Source organism: Pseudorasbora parva, chromosome 9, assembly GCF_024679245.1.
Source record: "Pseudorasbora parva isolate DD20220531a chromosome 9, ASM2467924v1, whole genome shotgun sequence".
Taxonomy (NCBI): Eukaryota; Metazoa; Chordata; class Actinopteri; order Cypriniformes; family Gobionidae; genus Pseudorasbora; species Pseudorasbora parva.
Window position 1 is genome coordinate 6,089,013 of NC_090180.1, and position 21,558 is coordinate 6,110,570.

General features: G+C 36.9%; 1 protein-coding gene across 4 annotated transcripts in view; it reads left to right on the plus strand.

The window, feature by feature from the left end:
• The first annotated feature begins 451 nt into the window (after window positions 1-451).
• Window positions 452-21,558, plus strand: part of jph1b (junctophilin 1b) — a 28,664-nt gene continuing 7,557 nt past the window's right edge. For 3 of the 4 annotated variants that reach the window (XM_067453640.1, XM_067453641.1, XM_067453642.1), the window contains exons 1-3: window positions 5,145-5,859; window positions 8,643-9,405; window positions 15,872-15,990. In XM_067453640.1, the coding sequence (XP_067309741.1) occupies window positions 5,481-5,859; window positions 8,643-9,405; window positions 15,872-15,990 (1,261 nt within the window). In that variant the 5' untranslated portion in view covers window positions 5,145-5,480. Of the gene's footprint in view, window positions 498-5,144; window positions 5,860-8,642; window positions 9,406-15,871; window positions 15,991-21,558 lie in introns of those variants that run through there. The other variant, XM_067453643.1, reaches the window with a different exon arrangement.

Consider the following 21,558-nt stretch of genomic DNA (forward strand, 5'->3'; position numbering starts at 1 on the left):
TCTGGGAACCCTGAGCAGTGGAAACCATAGCAAGCACTTTAAATAAATGTGAATTATAGTGTGCAGCATGGACTAATGCACAAACTAATGTTGAATGTTGTAAAATGTCTTGTTGCATCAAAGGGAATTTTAATGTGGTCTAGACCGAATGGAACAGGAGCTGTATTTTTTTGCCGTGATTAAAGTGATGGTGCACTGGGCTGGTCAGTTGTCTGGTGTAGACAGGAAGTGGCAATGGCCCGCATTTTCAGTGTGGGAGGAACATGTTTTAAATCTTACATTCATTACAACACCATATTTGCACCAAAATTATAGTGTAAAATTGTTTCCATATCTTTAGTGTTGCTCCAAAAGAAAACTTGAATGCATTGTAAACTGTTTAGTATTAAAGCCAGATGCATTAATGTAAATGCAAATGTCTGAATCTATTTCTAGAGCCTTTGGGAACATCACAACAAATGGGTTGCACAGTAGGTCTGAATTTCAATGAGAGCATGGTAAGTGTATGTGTCTATTAGTGTGCTTGTGTAACAATTCTTTCTGCATTCCAACAACTTTTTTCTTCCTCAATTCACATGTATGCCAGAAAAGAAAAGAGCTCTCAGTACCATATATAGAATTACACTACAAAAATAGAACTAACAGATGGCATTTACAAACATTTGAACTATTAATGCAGAAGATTATTACATGGCGATATCATCATCCACAACTACAACTGTTTATAGGAGTGACACAATATGATGACATGCAAAAGGTATAAAATGAAACTATGACTAAAATGTATATTATAAATGAGCAATACATTTCACAGACCATCAATGAAAAGGAAAGGGAAACACTTTTCACTTTTAAAATGGTTAGTTTTAACAATAACAGCTGACATAATGGCAAGAGCTCATGGTTGAAATCATAGTTTAGAAAAGGAGATGATGTCATGCAACCATGTTTTTCAAGCTGATACAAGGGGTCCGATAAGGAGAAGCGTATCCAATGTACCCCTCAACCTGAATGATGCAATCAATCAGCACAACAGCAGTTTATGACTTGTTATGCACTGCACTGCACAGACAGATTTAGTTTTATCTTTGTGTTGTGTGTAATTATGGCAACATTGTGCAGTTCTGTTGTCATTTTTGTGCACATGATGAATAAGTGTAAAACTTTACTTAAGTTTAATAATGACCAACTTTACAGGGATATATATATATATATATATATATATATATATATATATATATATATATATATATATATATATATATATATATATATATATATATATATATATATACACACACACTGTACACACTGTAAAAAAATTTGGTTGGTTTTTGTTGGTTTAACTTAAAAAAGTAAGTAACCTGGTTGCCTTAAAATTGTGAGTTTATTGAAATTCAAAATTTGAGTTGATACAATGAAGGAAATTTGTTTAATAAATAGAATCTCAAAATATTATTGAATCTGAACCACAATTTTTTTTTTGATAAATCATGAACATAGCACTATTTGACATGTTTCACTGCGTCATTAGAAATAAAACACACACAATTACCCAATATGCTTTCAAAATCTTTTATTAATATTTTCATAAAGGTTGTCAAATCTCAAAAAAATTTCATTGTATTAACTCAAAATTTTAATTTCAATGAACTCAAAATTTTAAGGTAACCAGGTAGATTTGCTGTATTCTGTGGACACACGTCTACTATCTGAATATATATATATATATATATATATATATATATATATATATATATATATATATATATATATATATATATATATATATATATATATATATATATATATATATATTCAGATAGTAGACGTGTGTCCACAGAATACAGCAAATCTCACTTTCACACATGGGAAAGTCCATGCCAACTGTACAGTATCAATAGCATTGTTTTAGGAAGGAAAGAAATCCACTCAAGCTCTTTTACTGTTTTTCTGAGAGGGGTTACTGGGAAAATCCACTGCAATATGGCATGAAAAAATGTCATGATAAGACTATTTCATATTATTTTACTTGCATCTTGCTTATCTTCAGCAATATTTCTTTAGGCACAAAGGAACGCAGGCACTTTGTGCTTCATTTCTCCTACAAAGACATAGAGAGAACTGATGGCTTTATCTATAGAAATGTAGTTTGGCTTTGCAATGCACTCTGGGACATACTGGCAGACCCGGTTTTGTCTTTGTTCCATCTAAGTGCTTAGCAAGTGTTATGGTTGGCTTGCTGTTCCGTTTCCCTCCTGTTTGAGGCCTGAACTCTCTGCAGTGCCCCCAAAACAAATATAGAGGACCCAGCCTTTGTGAGAACCACCATGAACTACTGCCTCGAGAGGCACAAAACAGGTCTTAAATGACCAGCTGGAGTGCCCAAAGTGCTTTATTTTGTCAGGTGGCCATGTATATAAGAAAAATATTCTATTGGATAACCATGTTGGCAGCTATTGGATAACCATGATGCAACCAAATAGCTCGTGGTGCAAACATGAAGCCAATTTTTCAAGTGATTATAAATTGTAATGTTTGGTTTATGACGCAAGGAAGAATCATTCAGCTGTTCTGTTGTAACCCCCAACACAACAGAACAACACAAAACAGAGATATGACAATTGCATAAAACAATGTTCTTATCCTAAAATAGAGAGTTGTCAACTTAACTTTACTATTTCTTGCTTTACCCATCAGCTTTAAGTATAAGAATCTGTGCTGAGGTTTTAGTTTTTTGTTTTTGGGAGTGGTTCTGTCTCTGCTTGTTTATTTAAACAGCTGCTGATTGGGGGAAAGACACTGACATCATAACCACGTTTGCCCAAATGGAACCAGCAAGAGGGCTTCTTTACTTAATATAGCCTGTTATCATTTTCAAAACGATTGAAACAGTCATGCGGATATGGCAATGAACCGAATGTGTATCTAGAACCAATGGCTGCGTTCAAAACTAGGAATAAGAGAGTAAATCTGTATTTATAGGTTTTCATAAAAGAGAGATCTGTAACAAGTGACATTATAAGTGTATTGCAAACGCAATGGGAAACTAATCAAGCACACACTGACACCTTGTGGTGGATTATGGTAAAATGTCCTGAAGAAACATTTTACTTTTCTCATGGGCCATAAAGCTATTTTTTATCAACTAAATAACTTAAGCAAAACAACTCACATTACTCACATTTCTACATTAATAAATGTAATTGTGTAGATGTTGTTCATAATACTCTATTATAGCAGTTGGCTTCTTTCGATATGCTACATTTTGTAGGCCTATTGATGTCATATTTGTCACACAAATGAATCTTGACTAAATTCCTACCGAACTCTAAAGATTAAATAATTTAGCATTTAAATGAACTAGGACATAGGCTGCTGTACTGTCCACAGAGCGGAGAGAGCGGCGAAACATGAAGGATAGACACCAGGGGTCGCTATTTGCATTCATTGTTCCTCAAAAATACATTGTGAGATTTATTTCATAGCCTGTGCATTCACACCTGTTACTAAAAAGAACTACAAATGTCAGCGACAGGTGGCGTCAGAAAATACAATAGCTAGCAAGTTAAATTAAATGAAAATCAAAATATTCATTATTTTCTTACAAGTTATCTTTCTGACAAGTAGGCCTATATGCCGAATCTTCTTGTTACTAAACTTAGCTTTAGTTTAGAGGCTAACTTACCACAGAGGTAGGCTATGTGCTTCTGCGTTCATTGTTTTAGCATTGTTGTAAAATACTGTCCACATGGATCAGTGTTTCTATTCTGAGGACGGATGACGTTCTTTGTCACCTTTTGCATGGCCACATGTTCATTCATCTTTCAGCAAGTGTCTGACATCCTCTGAGCATTCATTATATAGGCTACAGAAATTGCAATCTGCAGGGCGACATACTGCAAAAAAAGTGCAGTTTTTTTTTTTTTTTTTTTTTTTTTTTGCAGTCCTGTAGCCTAAATGAATTTGATACCACAGAGAAGTGATACATTTTCAGTTGCCAATCACTAGCACCCCAAAATCCACTCAGGGCAAGCGTTGTCACATCTGATCATAATAGTGTCCAGTTATTTTGTTGTGACAACATTACCAATGTTTTCTTTAGTAGTTACAATAAGGTAAGCTGCATAATTATAGACTTAATTGTAGACTAAACTGGTCTGACTGTTGGTGGGAGGATTTAGAAACAATAAAAGTCTATGCCAGATCCATAAATCACAAGGTCCTCTTGCAGCCCATTTTGTCACATCAAAATTTATTATGAAATTTGCTCAACATAGCTGTCAACAATGTGATAGCAAAGCTTTGACACATAAGCTGGGATATGTTTCACTGGTGTTTACAATTGTGTCTGTCTGTCTGTCCGTCTGTCAAAGTCAACAATTTTGGCATATAAACAGTTAACTAATTCATGTTAATAAACAAATGTAGCCTACTTGAATGTTCTCTATATCGTAAATTAAACTGACAAATAGGTGGGCAAATAGAAGGCAATATAACTTAAATAAATAAATAAATAAATAAATAAATAAATAAATAAATAAATAAATAAATAAATAAATAAAATGCAATAACTAAGAAACATTATGAGACAAAAAAATTAGCATTCATTTTTCATAAATATAGGCATATGTGAATTCATTGCCTTGTAAAAAAAAATTTTTCACTGTATATTTTAAGATTTAGTATTTTTAATATTATAAAACTTTTTTTATTCTCAGAATTCCATTCTATAGCCTAATTAATGTCTTAAAAGTTTTAATTTTATTTATTTCAATCCAACCGTTTTTCCTGCAGCATTTTCCCATTTTTTTCTGTTATAATTAATAACATAACTTACAGTGTAGCCTAGTTACCTGAATAAAATGAATTCCTGATATTGCAACATCTTTAAATTAGCGGAAAGTAGCTAAGTAGGCTATTTGCTTCAATTAAAAAACTTATTAAATGTTTCCTAATAAATAGCCTTTGGAAAGGGAAACAATTTAGATATTTAGAAAATATAGTTAAACATTCGAATAAAAATCTGCCTGTCTATCTGGTCCTATTTCTGATTTAAAACTGAAAAAAGTAAAGCGCACAGCGCTCACCCACCCATTATGTGAAACGATGTGAATGTGGTACAGCGTGAGGGCGGACTTGTAGTACTGACGTCATCAGCTGGGTGTCTCTCGCCCGGCTTTAGGGCTGCTGTCTCCTCGCTCTCTCCCTCCCTGTGAAGCGAACAGGGGGGAGAGGATCATTAAAAAAGCCAGGAACGGCGACACTAACAGCGCCTGCGGCTGCGGCGCCTGTGCGCGATCCTCCAACACTCGCACCAATGCGCGCGCTTACCCATCTCCACCAGACACCACCGCATCATCACACCACTGCGCCCGCAGTCTGATATTTACCCCCCATTTTATTTTTGTTGTTGTTGAGCATCCGACATACGACCAGCCATCGAGACGCAAACACTTTAATTTCAACCCTTAATCTGAATGACGGGCGGACGGTTCGACTTCGACGATGGCGGCACTTTCTGCGGTGGATGGGAGGATGGAAAAGCCCACGGACACGGCATCTGCACCGGCCCCAAGGGCCAGGGCGAATACTCCGGGTCCTGGTCCAACGGGTTTGAGGTAGTCGGGGTGTACACCTGGCCCAGTGGGAATACATACAAGGGCTACTGGGCTCAGGGGAAGCGGCACGGGCTCGGCGTAGAGTCCAAGGGGAGGTGGCTGTACCGCGGGGAGTGGAGTCACGGATTTAAGGGTCGCTATGGGGTTCGCCAGAGTCTCAATACACCTGCCAGGTATGAAGGCACATGGAGTAACGGACTGCAAGATGGATATGGGGTCGAGACATACGGGGACGGGGGTGAGTTCAGCTAAACATCACTTGACCTATTTAATGTTCTTTAAAGTCTTGCGTGCATGTGATGATGCTGCTGCCGAGTGAAATCAGGTCTCTGTTTTGTAATATAGGCTATCACTATAAAACCAAGGCCTCTTATGTAGGCTATAATATGAGGATTTTTCTTTTTTCATCTTTGTTTTATGAAAGATCAAAGCAAGATTGTGTCTTGAGTTATTTCCTCTGCCTGACTGTTAGATTTTGCCCATAAATCACGGTCTACAGATTTATGAAGCAGTTTGCCCATGCAGTTGAGTTGATGAATGGCATATAACTGGACTGGTCGGCAGAAGTTGTTCACAGAGGTCATGGCTAATAATAGTTACATCTGCAACATGTCAAATGAAAGTTCTTCTAGCTGACTTAGTAGACCAGCAGAAAAGCTTGACTTATTTCTTTTGCAATATTTTAAGTGCTACATGGAAATTCGGTGCCATTTCAGTCGCTGGAAGTTATGAAAATGTGCATATATTTAGTTAAAATACTAAGTTAAAAGTGTGGCGTTGTCCACCTGTTAATTTAATTCACTTGTATGTACACTTAAAATACAGTGGCAGTGTTGCACAAATTGGTGGCTGTATATTTTACAGTTCATAAGCATACTGTATATCATTAATATGTTGATATACAAGTGGACTCTTGAAAGTGCTCTGTATCCTAAATTAAACTGATAGACTAAGTGGTAAAAAAAGAAGGCAAACTCAAATTAATCAAAAATTATGCTAACATTTGCAACATATGAATTATGAGATAACAAAAACATAATTTTATTATTATTTGTGGTAAATATGTGCATTGCCATCACTGTATATTTTTAGATTGAATTAATATTATAAAACTTTTAATCTCAGAATAATATCCAAATATATATATTTTTACAGTTAACCAATTAATGTTTTTTTTCCTGCAGCATGTTAACCTTTTTCTGTTATAATTAATAATTAACATTCCTTACAGTGTGTTACCTGAATACAATGAATACCTGATATTGCAACATCTTTAAGGGAAAAATATATAATCAAAATTTGCTTACATTAAACAGGATTACCACTCAGATAACTTAAATTACATTGCACAGTACATTATCAAGTCCTTTAAGAACAAATTTAAATCCAAGGTAATGTGATATTTAGACAAGACTTTGGCAGGAAGCAAGTTCTCTTGAAATGTGGTGGCGTCAGAGAGCTGGGCCACTGTTGAATTTATGAGGCAGGGTCACACATTACCGCTTACTCATAACTCACTTTCATCTTCTGCAAAAAGTAGCTCAGCTCTGCTGGGCTGCTGAGACAGAGTGCTGCTGCGCACTGTATATATACCATAAGTCACTTCCATTCTGCCATTTTACCTGCTATTTGAATATTAACTTCTCAGCATTGCTGCTCTAGAGGCAATGGCATATGCAGAATAATAAGAAATGAGTGGATAAATAGGTAAATAAGAGTTATGGTTGGCTGGAGCCACAAACTTCACAACGGCTCAGATTACTTCCATGTGTTAAAATAGTGCTGGCTCTGCTGCTGAAGCTGTTAGGTCTGACAGGTCGGCATATGAGATATAGGAGGGAGAGCTGTTCACTTCGTCACCTCACCGTCATAACGTGGATAAGATTACACCTGCATATTACTAGCCTGACGATTATTTATTCAGTTATAATCGAGTTTTATTTATGCACTTTCATACTTTGGATATTTGCTGAAGGTCAAATTAAAAAACTTTTGACCTAGACATGGTGGCAATAAGGAAAAATGCCTTATATTTATATTGAATAGTACATGTATGATCTGTTCAAAGGTTTGGGGTCAGTAAGGTTTTTATTTAGCAAGGGGACATTCTATTGATCAAAAGTAACAGTAGAGATATGCTACAAAAGATTTAATCTATTTCCAATAATTGCTTTTCTTTTAAACTTTCTATTATCTAAAGAATCCTGAAAAAAGTCAAATATTAAGCAGCACAACTTTTTTTAACATTAATAATAATAATAATAATACATTTTTCTTAGCACTAAATCAGCACATTAGCATGATTTCTGAAGGATCAGTGACACTGAAGACTGGAGTAATGATGCTGAAAATTCAGCTTTGCCATCACATGAATAAATTACATTTTAAAATATATATAACATAGAATATGTTTTATGATATTTTAAGTAAATTGTAAAAAATATTTGTAATATAATATATTACTGTTTTTACTGTATTTTTGATCAAATAAATGCAGCCTTGGTGAGCATAAGGTAAAAATTCTAATCATGATTCCTGATGGTAAATTGTTCTTAAAACTATTTATAAAGTAATAAATAAAGTAAAAAAGTATTAGTGGATGCTTCCCTCCAACAAGCTGTCTTTATTCTCGAATTCAGTCTTAATAAAACTTTTAAAAATATTTTTAAGATATAATATGTGAAGGTCTTTGATTAGTGCAGTTTAGACCTCCTTTTAAATTAGTTTTAGTTGGATGAACATTCACTAATACTGTTTTCAGTAGTGATAGAATCCAAATAAATAATTAAAATAATTGTAAATAGTCTATTTATTTTAATTATTGAAATGTATTTAGTTCATTATTTAATCAAATTCCTAATTGGCTTGGAATATTGCGATGCCTCAATAATAATAAGAAAAATCTAAACGTTGCTTAAAAACATCAAAGCACCCACCATGTTAGTGTTTTCTTTTGTATGTAATCCCTGTATTATGTGTTATGCAATATCAGGTCTAAAGTCTCTCTAATCCTTTTGCCAGGTACGTACCAGGGCCAGTGGATGGGTGGCATGCGACACGGCTACGGTGTACGTCAGAGCGTGCCGTACGGCATGGCCACGGTCATCCGCTCCCCGCTCCGCACCTCTCTGGCCTCCCTCCGCAGCGAGCAGAGTAACGGCTCAGTCCTGCACGACCACATGTCCGACAGCCCCGCTGGCACCCGCGGGGGCTTCGTCCTGAACTTCCACAGTGACAGTGAAGTGGGCTCCAGCAAAAAAAAGGGCCTTTTCAGACGGGGTTCGCTGTTTGGGAGCCTCAAGCAGCTGAGGAAGTCAGACTCTCGCTCCTCCATATCCAGCAAGCGCAGTTCGGCGCGAAGCGATGCCACCATGAGCCGCATAAGCTCAAGCGACGCAAACTCCACCATTAGTTTTGGAGACGGAGAAGTGGCGGACGAGTACATGCCGGCTGAGGACAACGTCGATGCCACCACAACCGAGTCCTACATGGGCGAGTGGAAGAATGACAAGCGGAATGGTTTCGGTGTCAGCGAGCGCTCCAATGGGATGAAATACGAAGGGGAGTGGATAAACAACAAACGGCACGGCTATGGGTGCACATTGTTCCCAGACGGGACGAAAGAAGAGGGGAAGTACAAAAATAACGTTTTGGTGCGTGGTATCAAGAAGCAGCTCATTCCCCTCAAGAACACCAAGACGAAGCAGAAAGTAGACCGTGCCGTCGAGGGAGCCGTAAGAGCGTCTGCCATTGCCCGAACAAAAGTAGAAATTGCCACCTCAAGGTTAATACTTCCTCCAGATCAGTCCCACACCACACTTTCAATTGCATCTATTTACTAAACATTTATCTCACTCTCTTTCTGATCTCTTTATATTGCACACAAGACACACGTTTCTACATCTAACTAACGCATTATTGCTCACAATAATTATTCCTCCAACCAGCATAGCACATGCTGTATCCCAATCTGTAAAGGAGCTAAATGCTGCTCACTCGCCCTCATGTGAATGAGCGAAACGCAGCAGGGAAGTGACCAGGCGAACAGGCAGGCAGCTATTGTGCACAAGAGCCCCGTTGAATAGTCTGTTTGCATGAGTGCCATCACATGCCCCCCGGCCATAGCTCTCATGCTGATCACATAATCAATGCAGAGCCAACAGGATGTACTGAATGAAATCACAGAGGAATCAGAGGGGTGCCAGTCGTAACATTTATACTCATTTAAAAGAAATTGCATGGTACTTTTATGCATTACTGCTCATTACGTTGATTAAGCATATATACGTTCCTAAGAGAAGTTAATCACAGATGTATAAAGCTCAGAGGAGATACTTTTGTAACTTCCTGGTGGAGTGGTACGTGTAAATCAAATGACAAATGCGGTTTTTAAAGGCGATGCTGCTTCATACCTCTCGGGTTGAATTACCACTGGTTCTTTTTATATCTATCATACATAACACATAATTACCGATTAAGTTACATGATTAAGGGAATGTCCAATATTGTTTTCTAAACGGCATTTTCCCACTCTAGAAAACGTCCTTTTTTCTCTTGTAATTCATTGACAAAGTGGGCTAAAGGCACACATTGATTTTTGCAAGTGGAAGCAGGTTGTGAAGATCAGAGTGTGTTAAACAGGAACTCAATAATGTTGTTGTGTGAGCCGAGTGTACCCTCTGATTCCTGTAAGGACATGCGATTCTCGCCACTAGTGCTGGTGTTGATTCTGAAGGAGGAGACGTCTCTCACTTGTTTAGTAATAATATGAAGTGCTTTCAAATTGAGACCCTCATTTAGTTCTTTTCCTTGTACATTATTTCTCTTTCAAAATGCTTTAGAGAGTAGTAAGAATTACAATGGTATGCTTGAAGGTAAAAAACTAAAATTAACCTTTTGTCGACATTTACGCAACCTCCTGTTGCTCCAAACTCGTATGAAATCAGTGAAACACGATATGTGAATTTTTGAAGAATATCCTGGGCACTCTTTTTGATATGAGTGAATGAAGACGGGGAGCTTAAAAATGGCACAAAAAAGCAAACAAAAAAAAAGCATCAGAAATATCATAAACGCAGTCCATATTACTTGATCATCTTTACGCTCACCCCAGCTTTCATTGCAATGTTCAAGAGAGTTCAGTGATGTCAGATTTGGGGATGAATTACTCTTTTGAGTCTGAGCTTTGCAGTGAATAGGTCTGAATGATTCAGTTTAATGATTCAGACCAATCTGGTTCTCGATTTCAGCTCACTTTCATTGATCTGGTCTTAGTGGTTAACAACTCGCTGACGATAAGTGCATAGAGTCTGTTCATCAAACAAATGATTGTAAAACGTGTGATGCTTTTGCGTTATTTTTAAAGCTTCAAAGCTCCAGGCCTAATTATTTGTAATTTCAAGAGCAACCTACAGCACCCAGTACATTATTTTTATTTAAATTTTCTATTTTTTTGGTTTAATGAAGCAAAGTTAATAGTGAGTAAATAATGACACAATATTTCTTTAACAGTATTAAGTGTTACTTTATTGTGTTTTTCTAGTTTGAAAATTCTGCTTAACTCTTAACTAATGCAGTTATTTACTTCTTCTCTCATCAAAAAAATGTGTCCTTGTCCTGTTCATTCATTACCGTGTGCTTCTTTCTGATAGCTGAAAGAGCATGAATTTTAATGAAATCTGCTATAATGAGACTTCCACAGTCCATGTAGCTAATGAAATAGTAATATGTCCCAGAGCTGCTGGATGAATAAAATATCTCCGTGCCTTTGAAGATTGTTGGGGAGAGAAGTGATAAGCACTTTGAGGGTTCAGGGAATGTGCAGAGAGTCTGAGAAGGCTTCAGATTGCCTTGAAGGAGTCCCGAAAAAAAGAGTGTGAGAGAGGCTTCTCAGGCCTGTGCTCGCTCACATGTGTGTACTGTGTGTCAGCACTGAGCCTGACTAAATAAGGCAAGGCAGGAGTTGGCTTCTCAATCGCTGACAAGAATATAGTCTTGCAGCCGTCACTGATACAGTAGCCAGTCTGCGTCCTGTTATCATCTGTTAGAGCACTCCGCTTAAGAGCCACGCGCGCGCGCGTGTGTGTGTATGTGTGTGCGTTTATCCTGTTAGCACAGACTTTCTTTTTAACCTGCCAATCATAATAATAATCGCTACAATTATTGAATATTTTTTTAGTTTAATTTCATTCAATACTTTTTTTTTGATAGTGCTGAGGAGACTTTGAAAACTATTTAGGTGGAAAGAAACTATTCTTTTTTCCCACCCTTTTTATTGAGGTGATTTTGTTTGATTTCATGAAATATTTATGTATCCTGCAAATTTCTAGATTTGGTCAAGGCTTTAATGGGCAGGGTTATCTGAAAATATTAACCATATTCTGTTTGTTCTCCACGACAGTTTATGTAGAGAAATGTTTTCTTCCATGGGAATCTGCTTTGTACGCTCTGTTTTGTAGTGGTTTGTTCATCATGTGTTAGCATGAAATTAATTTAGCAAAGTTTGCATAAGCGCACAAATGCTTATTTGATTTTTTAGGCCTGTCAAAGGCAACGATTTAGCACATGCGATTCATTACTATTTCAAAGTTTGAGGGAGGAATAGTCTCCGATGCTCAGCAAGGCCACATTTATTTAAACAAAAATATCGTAAAAAAAGAGTGATATTATATATATATATATATTTGGAAACTTTTCTGTTTTTTTCCAGGATTTGGGGAAAATGTTAAGAAACTTTTGGAAATTTTCTGGAAATGTTCTGGAAATTTCCATCCCCTTTTGCAACCCTAGTATTAACTGAAGAAAAATTCTGAGATTAGTCTCCAAAAAAAAAAACATTAGCCCTATAATGTGTATATTAATTATCAATGTATTCCGGCACATCAATGGGAATATCATATAAACTACCACTATAAGAATATGTACAGAAATGGCAATTTGCGAAAGCTAAATGGACAGATCAGAATCAGGACACGTGTTGAGTTGCTGTGAGCTCGAGCTGGGAGGATGTGCTCCTTTTCACATCTTTATCTGAGCTCTGTGTGTGATAGAGTGGGCGAATGTGAGGAGGCACTGCCAAATTAAAACCCTCAGAATTTCTGCAAGTGCTCCATCTGTCGCCTAGGAGATGTTCTCTGGCTCAGACGCCAAAGAATATCACATTAGGTCCATTAACGCCTAGAGAAGGTGCTGCTTATTACTTGGCTGGTTAATAAAATGTAGATACTCTCTTAATCTTATATTAATATTATACATGTCTTGTGTGTGTAGAGGAGCCATGCTTGCTGTTTATTTAAAATAGTTTGTAATTCTAATCAGTAGTAAGTACTAAGTAGTAATTTATTTAAAGGGACAGTTCACTCAAAACTCCCCCTTATGCCATTTCAAACTCATATGCTGTCATTCTTTTTGGTGAAACACAAAAATCACCTTTAACAAAAATGTCAATTATACAGAGCCCCTTAAGGTACACGGTAATGGAAAAAAATATGAGATGTGAGGGAAAAAGTGTGCTGTCTCGCAAATGTTTAGCATATTTAAAAATTAAGTACATTTTCACTGATAGCCTTTATTACTAAATGTTGATGTCCTTTCAAATGCATACATGTAAATACGGTAACATAAGTAAACAATGACATTTGAAGATTTCATATTTTCATTTATTAATTTTTTTTGGAAACAGTAATACTTTTTTTGATAAATAGAAAGTTCAATAGAACAGCATTTATTTAAAATAGATTTTTTTAATTATTCTAGTCATTTTTGATTAATTTAATGCATCCCTGCTAAATACATTTATACACTTCTTTTTAAAAAATGACCCCAAACTCTTGAACAGCAATGCTGTTCAAGCTAAAGCTAGCTCTCAAGACCCAGCTATAATGTTTTAATTTCGACCCAGGGCGGTTACAGAGGCCCAGTGAGATAGATGGGTCTCCTCAGGAACTGATATGTGCTGCGCTGGTTTGGGCTAAACCATAATAAAGCATTAATCTCGCTCTCACAGGGTATTAGAGCTGCTTGTGCTCTATACAAGCGCCAGACGCTCAGTATATTTGTTTTAGCGCTTCCACACCATGGCATGACTCTCTAAATCTTGTATATCTTTCTCCCGTTTCATTTATCACCATTATTGCAATTCTCAGCAGAGGATCTGCATTATAGATCCCAATTATACTGTATGTGTATACAGTGCAGTTTTAGAAGGAAAAGAGAAGTCTGATGGTTTAATTCATTCAGTCAGAGCTTTAGATTAAATTTAATTTATTCGCACAGCTCTTCTTAGAATGTGATGAATACAAAGCTCCTCACCACAGTTAAAGTCTATGATCCCTTAAAAGCAAGCTTAGCATAATATTTGCAATGTGGAAGGACTTCCAAAGATACTTTGTCTGGAATGTTTCATGACAACTCAAGTCCTTAAGAGCCAGCTAACACTTTATGACTTCATTCATATTAAGACTAACGGCCTGGGAAAATATTAGTGTAAAGAATAAAATATAGCAATGCTTAATCTTTAGCAATGAGAGAGAAGATGGCATTGATATACACATGTGATGGGAATTTTTAAGTAGGGCACTGCCTAAAAGAAGAACATTATGTCTAACCGTACAGACATGCTCACACTAGATGAAATGTTTAAACCAGCTAGAAGTAGGCGTTTCAGTGCTCATGGCACTGTATATCTGTCTATGTAGGCCTTTTACTGTAACATACTGTACATCTACAAAACTCTCTCTTCACTGACTCGCTCATGCATACATCCTCTTAACAAGTGTTAATCCGATGGATTATTTAAGGCATTGTTGGGCTGATACAAAATACTAAATAATATTTAAGCGTTTCAAATATGGGGTAATTTGCTGTACACTCTCAGAAAAAAAGGTACAGTTCTGTCACTGGGGCGCTACCCTAAGGTCCAAAAGTGAAAAGGTACATCTTTGTACCTAAATGGAACCCCTAAATGGTACATATTAATACCTTAAAAGGTACATATCAGTACTTTAAGAGTGCAAATTAGTAACTTAAAGGAACATATTAGTACCTTAAAGGAACATAGTAGTACCTTAAAGGTACATATTAGTACCTTTTTAGTTTTTTACCTTAGGGTACCGCCCCAGTGACAGCAATGCACCTTTTTTTCTGAGAGTGTATATTAAACATTCACAATATATTTCAAGGCTTCATCAAACTCTCGTACTAGAGCACTGAGACAGAGATGGTTTGATCATTTGTTTGATTTGAGCTTTTTTGTGCAAAACCAGTGTTTACAGTTGTTTGAGAGTGTTTGGAGAGTTTAGAGGCTGTTTAGAAAGTGTTTAAATCATTCAATTCAAGACTCAAGATTTGGAGAATCAAGATTTGTTTGCATAATTACTCAAATGTATATATGTGTAAAGACAAAAGAAAAGATACACTACAGTTCAAAAGTTTGAGGTCAGTAAGATTTGTAATATTTTTGATGTCTCTGTGCTCATCAAAACGGCATTTTTATGTTAAAAAATACAATTTAAAATAACAAAATTATTTAAAATAATTAAATTATTATTATTTCAGTCTTCCGTGTCAAATAATCCTCAGAAATAATTCTAACATGCTGATTTAGTGCTAAAGTAGCATTTCTTATTATAATCAGTGTTGGAAACAGTTGTGCTGCTGCTTAATATTTTTGTGGTAACCGTAATATCTTTTTTTTTTGTATTCTTTGCTGAAAACGTTTGTAACATTATTACATTATGTCTTTACTTAAACATTTTCATGCATTCTTGCTGAATACAAATATTAATTTCTTATTGATGATAACTTTTGAATGGTAACGTATATTAAACACTGTTTATACTGTTAACACACCTAGTGTTTATAAAATATTATCAAAAGACTGAAAAAGATTAAAATGTTTTTATTTATATATGTTAATACGATATATTTATTTTGCTATATTGCTCAGCCCTATAATAGATATTCAGATATTGACAGAAGACGGTCCTGTACTCTTTCTGCAGTTTAATGAACAATTAGCTCTATCTTAGCACTATTCACTTTTCATGAATAGGAAAATGAAAGCAGTATACAGTATAGTAACTTGTTTCTTGTAATGAATGCATCTTTGTGTGCTTGTTGTGAGCGGCGCTGTGGCCACTGCAGTGGTGGTGACTGACAGTGCCAGGGGCAGAGTTTAAATGATGTACCCTTCTCCCATATCTTATCTTCCAAGCCGTCTGACTCCAGCTCTGTGTCTTTGCTTTACCCAGAACCGCACACGCCAGGGCCAAAGCAGAGGCGGCTGACCAGGCCGGCCTATCTGCCAGCCAGGACTCTGATATCGCCAGAGCGGTGGCCAGAGATCTGTCCCCCAACTTTCATCAACCAGGTATCCCACCATCCACTCAAACATTCATTTTCTCTCATGCATACGCACACGCTTTCTACGCCCTTTCACCCCAACATAATTACTCCCTTTGTGTCCTTGTCTTTGTGTCTGGGTCAAGTGTCTCTTTTTTTGCTTCACTGTCAAGCAAAGAAAAAGAGAGCAGATGCAACTGCAAATGAGTTGTGAAGGGGAGGAATATAATTTGCATAAATTATCTACTGCTTCTCTGAGCCCAGCTCCAACTGCTTTTAATGCCTGCAAATTATTTAAAGCGGTGATTCCGTGTGTTTTTTTCTAGGCTTGGTTGTGTTTATGAGGTGCAGTATAACAGTCTTAATACTTCTTATTTTTTAAAACGCTGTATTTGTCTTCTATTTGACCTTTATTCCACACCGCTGTCTCCACTGTCCTTTGAACGGCTCGTTTGCTTCCTGCTTCTATGAAGCCCATCCCTCTGAAAAACGCAATGGTCTTAGATTGGTTAGATGGCCAAATGTAGTTTCCTGTATTTTTATTGGCTGAAGTGCCAAGCACAGGTTGTCCGGAAACGCCACGCCCCTTACCATTACGGACAGAAGTCACATCTGAGGAGACTAGCAAGGGTTTATAATGTCACCAACTCAGAAAGGAACTCGTTGTAGTCCAAACCGGACGTTTTAGTAGGCAATAAACTGCCATAATTTTAAAAGACAATATCTCCGTTTGCATTGAACTTTCAGGGCTGTAACTTTGCAGATACTGTTTATGCTCAAGCTGCAACATTACAAACTAAAATCGGCGTACTGATGGTGACACACATGTGGACATGTCAACATTTAAGCATTTTAATGGGCTTCAAAAGCTTGGTATTTTTTAGTAGATTTAGTTCACAAATAACTGACAGTCATAACCTAAATGTGATTTTATTATTGTAATCAGCACATTTTTACTATTACAGCTCTCAAGGTTGATTATAGCATTATATTTAGATCATGGCAATAAGAGGTTGCAGTTATGAGCCAATCACAGGCGTGTTGAGTGCTCTGATATCATCATTGCAGCTCGATTCCTGCACAATAACGAATGCTTTCATCATAACTAACAGTGCAAACACAATGTAAATAAGAGATCCATTGATTATTATGGGAGTCTAGAACTCAGGAACTGATAAACTCAGGCTGTTTGATTGACAGCCCCAGCGATTTTTAAAGGGAGCGTTTGTTGATTGCTTTCTGTATATAATTTAACTCCTTACCAGTCAAAGATCGTATAAGGCATCAGATTACTGATGTCAACATTCATTGCATGGTAAAAACATAACATTCTAACTTCATCTCAACAAACTCAGTATCATTAGACAGATTAAAGACTCCAGCTTTGATATTTGAACACTGTTTATGATAAAACTGGGTTGCAGTGACATTAATTTCTTAATTTGTGTCAGGAGTGCATTATAATCGATCCGTTATGAACGATATTTTGAATAGATTATCACACGCACGTTCATTCTCTCTCGTCTGCACTGGCTCATTTGTGTTCACACAGATCGCAAAGAACAGCTTTCAGTCTAGCTCTTAGTTCAAAAGTGCTCATATATGGAGAAATATTGACATATCACATGTTTGCAAAATATTTCGTCATACAGAATGCCATTTCTATTAATTTCTCACTGAATTATTCGATATAAAAGAGCTAAAGCATGCACGGAGCTCTCTCTAGGTCTCGTCTTAATGATATGCATCAGATATCAGTCATCAGGCGTTTATTTGCTCACTGAGCTGCCAATAATCGTACTGCTCACCACTGCCCTCCGCACGACGCATTCCTCCTGTGTGGACACTTCCTCATTCCGGCTCTGTGAAGAACGAGTCTATTCTTCATTTCTACGCGTGAACTAAGAAGCTAATAAACACACGATAACTATGGAATAAGGTTTTTGTGTGATTGTTATGTGATTTCGACTATTTTATATCAATAATGAATGTTTACATTATGACTGCTAACAGGTGTAGCAATTAGCTCCATATAACATGGTAAATATAACATGTTTTACCATCACCATTTGAATAAAACCCCCATTATATCGCAACAGGAAACAAATAAAAACACTCGATGGTGGTATAAAGTGAGATAAAGAATGAAGGTGTAATTTTAATGTTTTAAATTGTGTTATGTAGCTTGATGCTAACTGAAGCTCTGATAGCGTTACACCTGTTGGACCAAGAGCTTTGTCTATTTATATTACAATAATTCACATAATGTGCTATTAGTTTAGTTTAGTTTTTTTTTCTTTTAGAAAGACTAGATAATTGTAGCTTACTAAATTAAATACTTTGCTGTTAAGAGGCCATTTAGCAGGCATACATGTTATAATGGTTTGAATAATGGCTGTTAAAAAGCAAAATATTCATAACAAAAGAATAACGTTAATGAGGATTGCGTCTCATACATTCAAACGTGTAAAGCGATCGTCAAGTGAGCACATTGTAGAATTTATTGAGCTGTTCTCCTCGCCAGACATTAGACAAAAGACTCCAAACGTGTCTTCAGGCCAACAAACTTATTTGATAAAAATATCTTTAAAAAAAATCCAGACATGGTCTTAGAAAATGTTTAATAAAACTCCTAGTTTTGGACATAACAGCCTCAAATTTTCAAATAAAGCATGACCACACTTCTGCCTTCACTTTAGTTGTAGTTATAAGTCATTATGGTGTGCATAATCCTCAAACCTAAACAGGGCTCAGGTGCAGGACAAAGGAGACAACTGAAGCAAAAAACGAATGTGATGTCCGCACACTGATACAACTGCTCCAATTTATTGTACCTTAGTTCACTAAGTTTGTCCTAGACAAAAACCTGACAGTCAAAACGTTGCAATGTTATTAACTGTATTGCGTTTCTCTCCTCATCATCTCACTAACACGCCAGTGAGTGGGGCCAAAGTTGCAATAATGAAGTAGGCGTTGCTTTTCTTCTGCAGAGGCGACTTTCACCAACCTATTATAGGCACATTCCACAATACATCGTTCAATAAACTATAATAAAATTAAAAAATGAAGTTCAATAAAATAATTGTAACAATAAAAGCTAACTAACTAGTTTTCAGTTCGGAAACTTGCAGTATATTCTTATAGTATGATGACCTCTCAAAGGAAATACAATTTCTCAGTTCATGACCCCTTTATTCCTCGAGTAGCTGATTCAAGAACATCTGTAATCAGATCAGTCTGCTTCATCAGTTCATCAGGTTCATCAGAAAGAAATGGCTTGGTTATGAATTGGACATCGATATTATGTTTCAGAGGGGGTGGCGATTTCTTAAGTTTGAAATTTGGTATGTTGTGAAGTAAAAGTTTCCCAAAATACAAATAGTCTGATAAAGTAGAGATACTAGAAAAACATATTTAAGTACATTAACAAAGTGAAAATGAGTGTTACTGTCCAGTGTCCTACACATTGACGAACGTAACATTGCCCATAGATATGTATGATTCGTATGATTCAATAATATCACATTAACCTCAGTTCAATGAGGCCAGTTTCTTCAACCAGTTCTGCTCATATAAAGCCTTGGTAAAGCCAAAAAGCCTTTGGCATTTGTCCATACATTACCCAACAGTTTCGGGATAATTCCCAAACACTCCAAGTGGACACCTTAAATCCTCACCCCCAACTCAACTGCAGGTCTGCATGGCTGGCCAGTGACATCTTCTTTATGAGGTTAAATGTATGTTACACATTGTGGATCACTATAGCTTGTTCAAAACCAATCTTGCTTCCTGAAATAGCTCTACTTCCAGGATTCTAAATAGCGGCTGTCAAACTTGGAATGTTATGCAAAAAATGAGTTAGAAAAATTATCCATCCATTGCAGTCAAACTTAAATGTATAGTTACGTTTTGACAGCATGATCTCACTGGGATCAAATCTGATTTTAGGGGTGTAAAAAATCCTAGCCTGACGTGGTCATACTCAATTCTAGTCAGAATATGAGTCTGAAACTGCTCCATTGGGCTGTGATTATGGGGCGTGTTTCAACCGAACCAGGAAAGACATCAATTGGATAGACCAACAACCAATCAGAGCAACGAAGCGACGCATTGTCAAATGTCAACAGAGCTCAACTGCACCGTGTTGCCAAGTCCGCGTTTTTATTCCCCGCGGGTTGAAGCGACTATTATGTGCTATATAGACCCATTTAGCAGGCAACCTTGCCAAAATAACACACATTTTACCCCCCAAACGCAATTTGTCCCCCGGAGAACCCCCCGAGAAGCTATTGTTTAGGGCTAGTAGTTGGTGGGTTTTGTTGTAAAAACTTAGCAACCCTGTCTGCACGCACGCTGAAATCAGGCTGAAATACACGATCTTTGCCGGTGTTGTAAAAATAAATAAATAATATAATGATACACAAAGTACTTACCCAACATGATCATAATTTCTGAGAGAAATTGTGATGGTGAATGCATATAAAAACAAGCTCTCCGTTTAGGAATTCCCTGATGATTTCATTGGTCCGAACAGTTTCTGTTCGGGGATAATTACTCCCCTATGGAGCAAGACCAGACCAGACCGAACTGCCCGACCTAAAACGTTTGTGGCCGGGGTTAAGTTCGGCTGGCATCCAGGCTAAAAAAAATCCACTATGGAGGGTTGGTTTTCCTCCCAGCTCATATTATTTACATCACGACAGTTCAAAAATCTCTTTTTCCCCATCACCATGTCCCTATATATAGAGGCTCCGTACTTTTCAGTCTAAATTCCAACTCATTGTTTGTATGGTTTTTACATCAAAAAATGTCAAAATTTAGAAATAAAAGGCATTTTTTCTATACTGATATTAGCCCTCTGGCTGGAATGCTCTGTTTCAAGAGGCGTGTCTGCTGTGAGTCTTCAGTGAAAACATCCACTGTTGTGATTGGCTGACATCTTTGCATTTGAAATGAGATTACTTATGGAGGGGGCGTGGTTTAGTCAGGCAAGCAGCAACAGCAGCACTCATTGTCACCAGTCGAAGGAGACGAAGAGCTGGGGAAAGATTGTAGATGAAGTGTTATTGTACCGAGTTGTTGAGAGCGCAAGTTTATTTTGTTTGTATCTGAGAGCTCTGAATAAACACGAGTGAATTTTGCAATGCTATTTCTCTCACAAGATGCTTTCCCCACAACTAACAACAAACATGGCATCGACATGAATACAGTAAGAGCTTCGGTTGAGCATAATGAGCAGCGTCATTCAAATGGCAGTTTGGGCAAGAGTGCACTGCAGATAAACGTGTGATTGACTGATCCGAACATTATAAAGAGTGTACTTTGGTCGCTCTCTGTAGTTTAATAATTTAAATAACAGATTTGTTTCATGATACTAACAGAAATGACATGAAGTTGATAATTTTAGTCACTGGCTTGATTCACTGATGCATCAAGACGGCCAGCTGCAGGACTGACAGTATTAAACAATTTAGAAAGAATGTCTGTGTGAACTTGAATGATTAGCTACACATCAGAAATCACTGATCCCAGATCAGGCATTAATGAACACTGTTACTCACTGTTTGTGGCGGTGCTGTTGAATCCGTATGGTAAA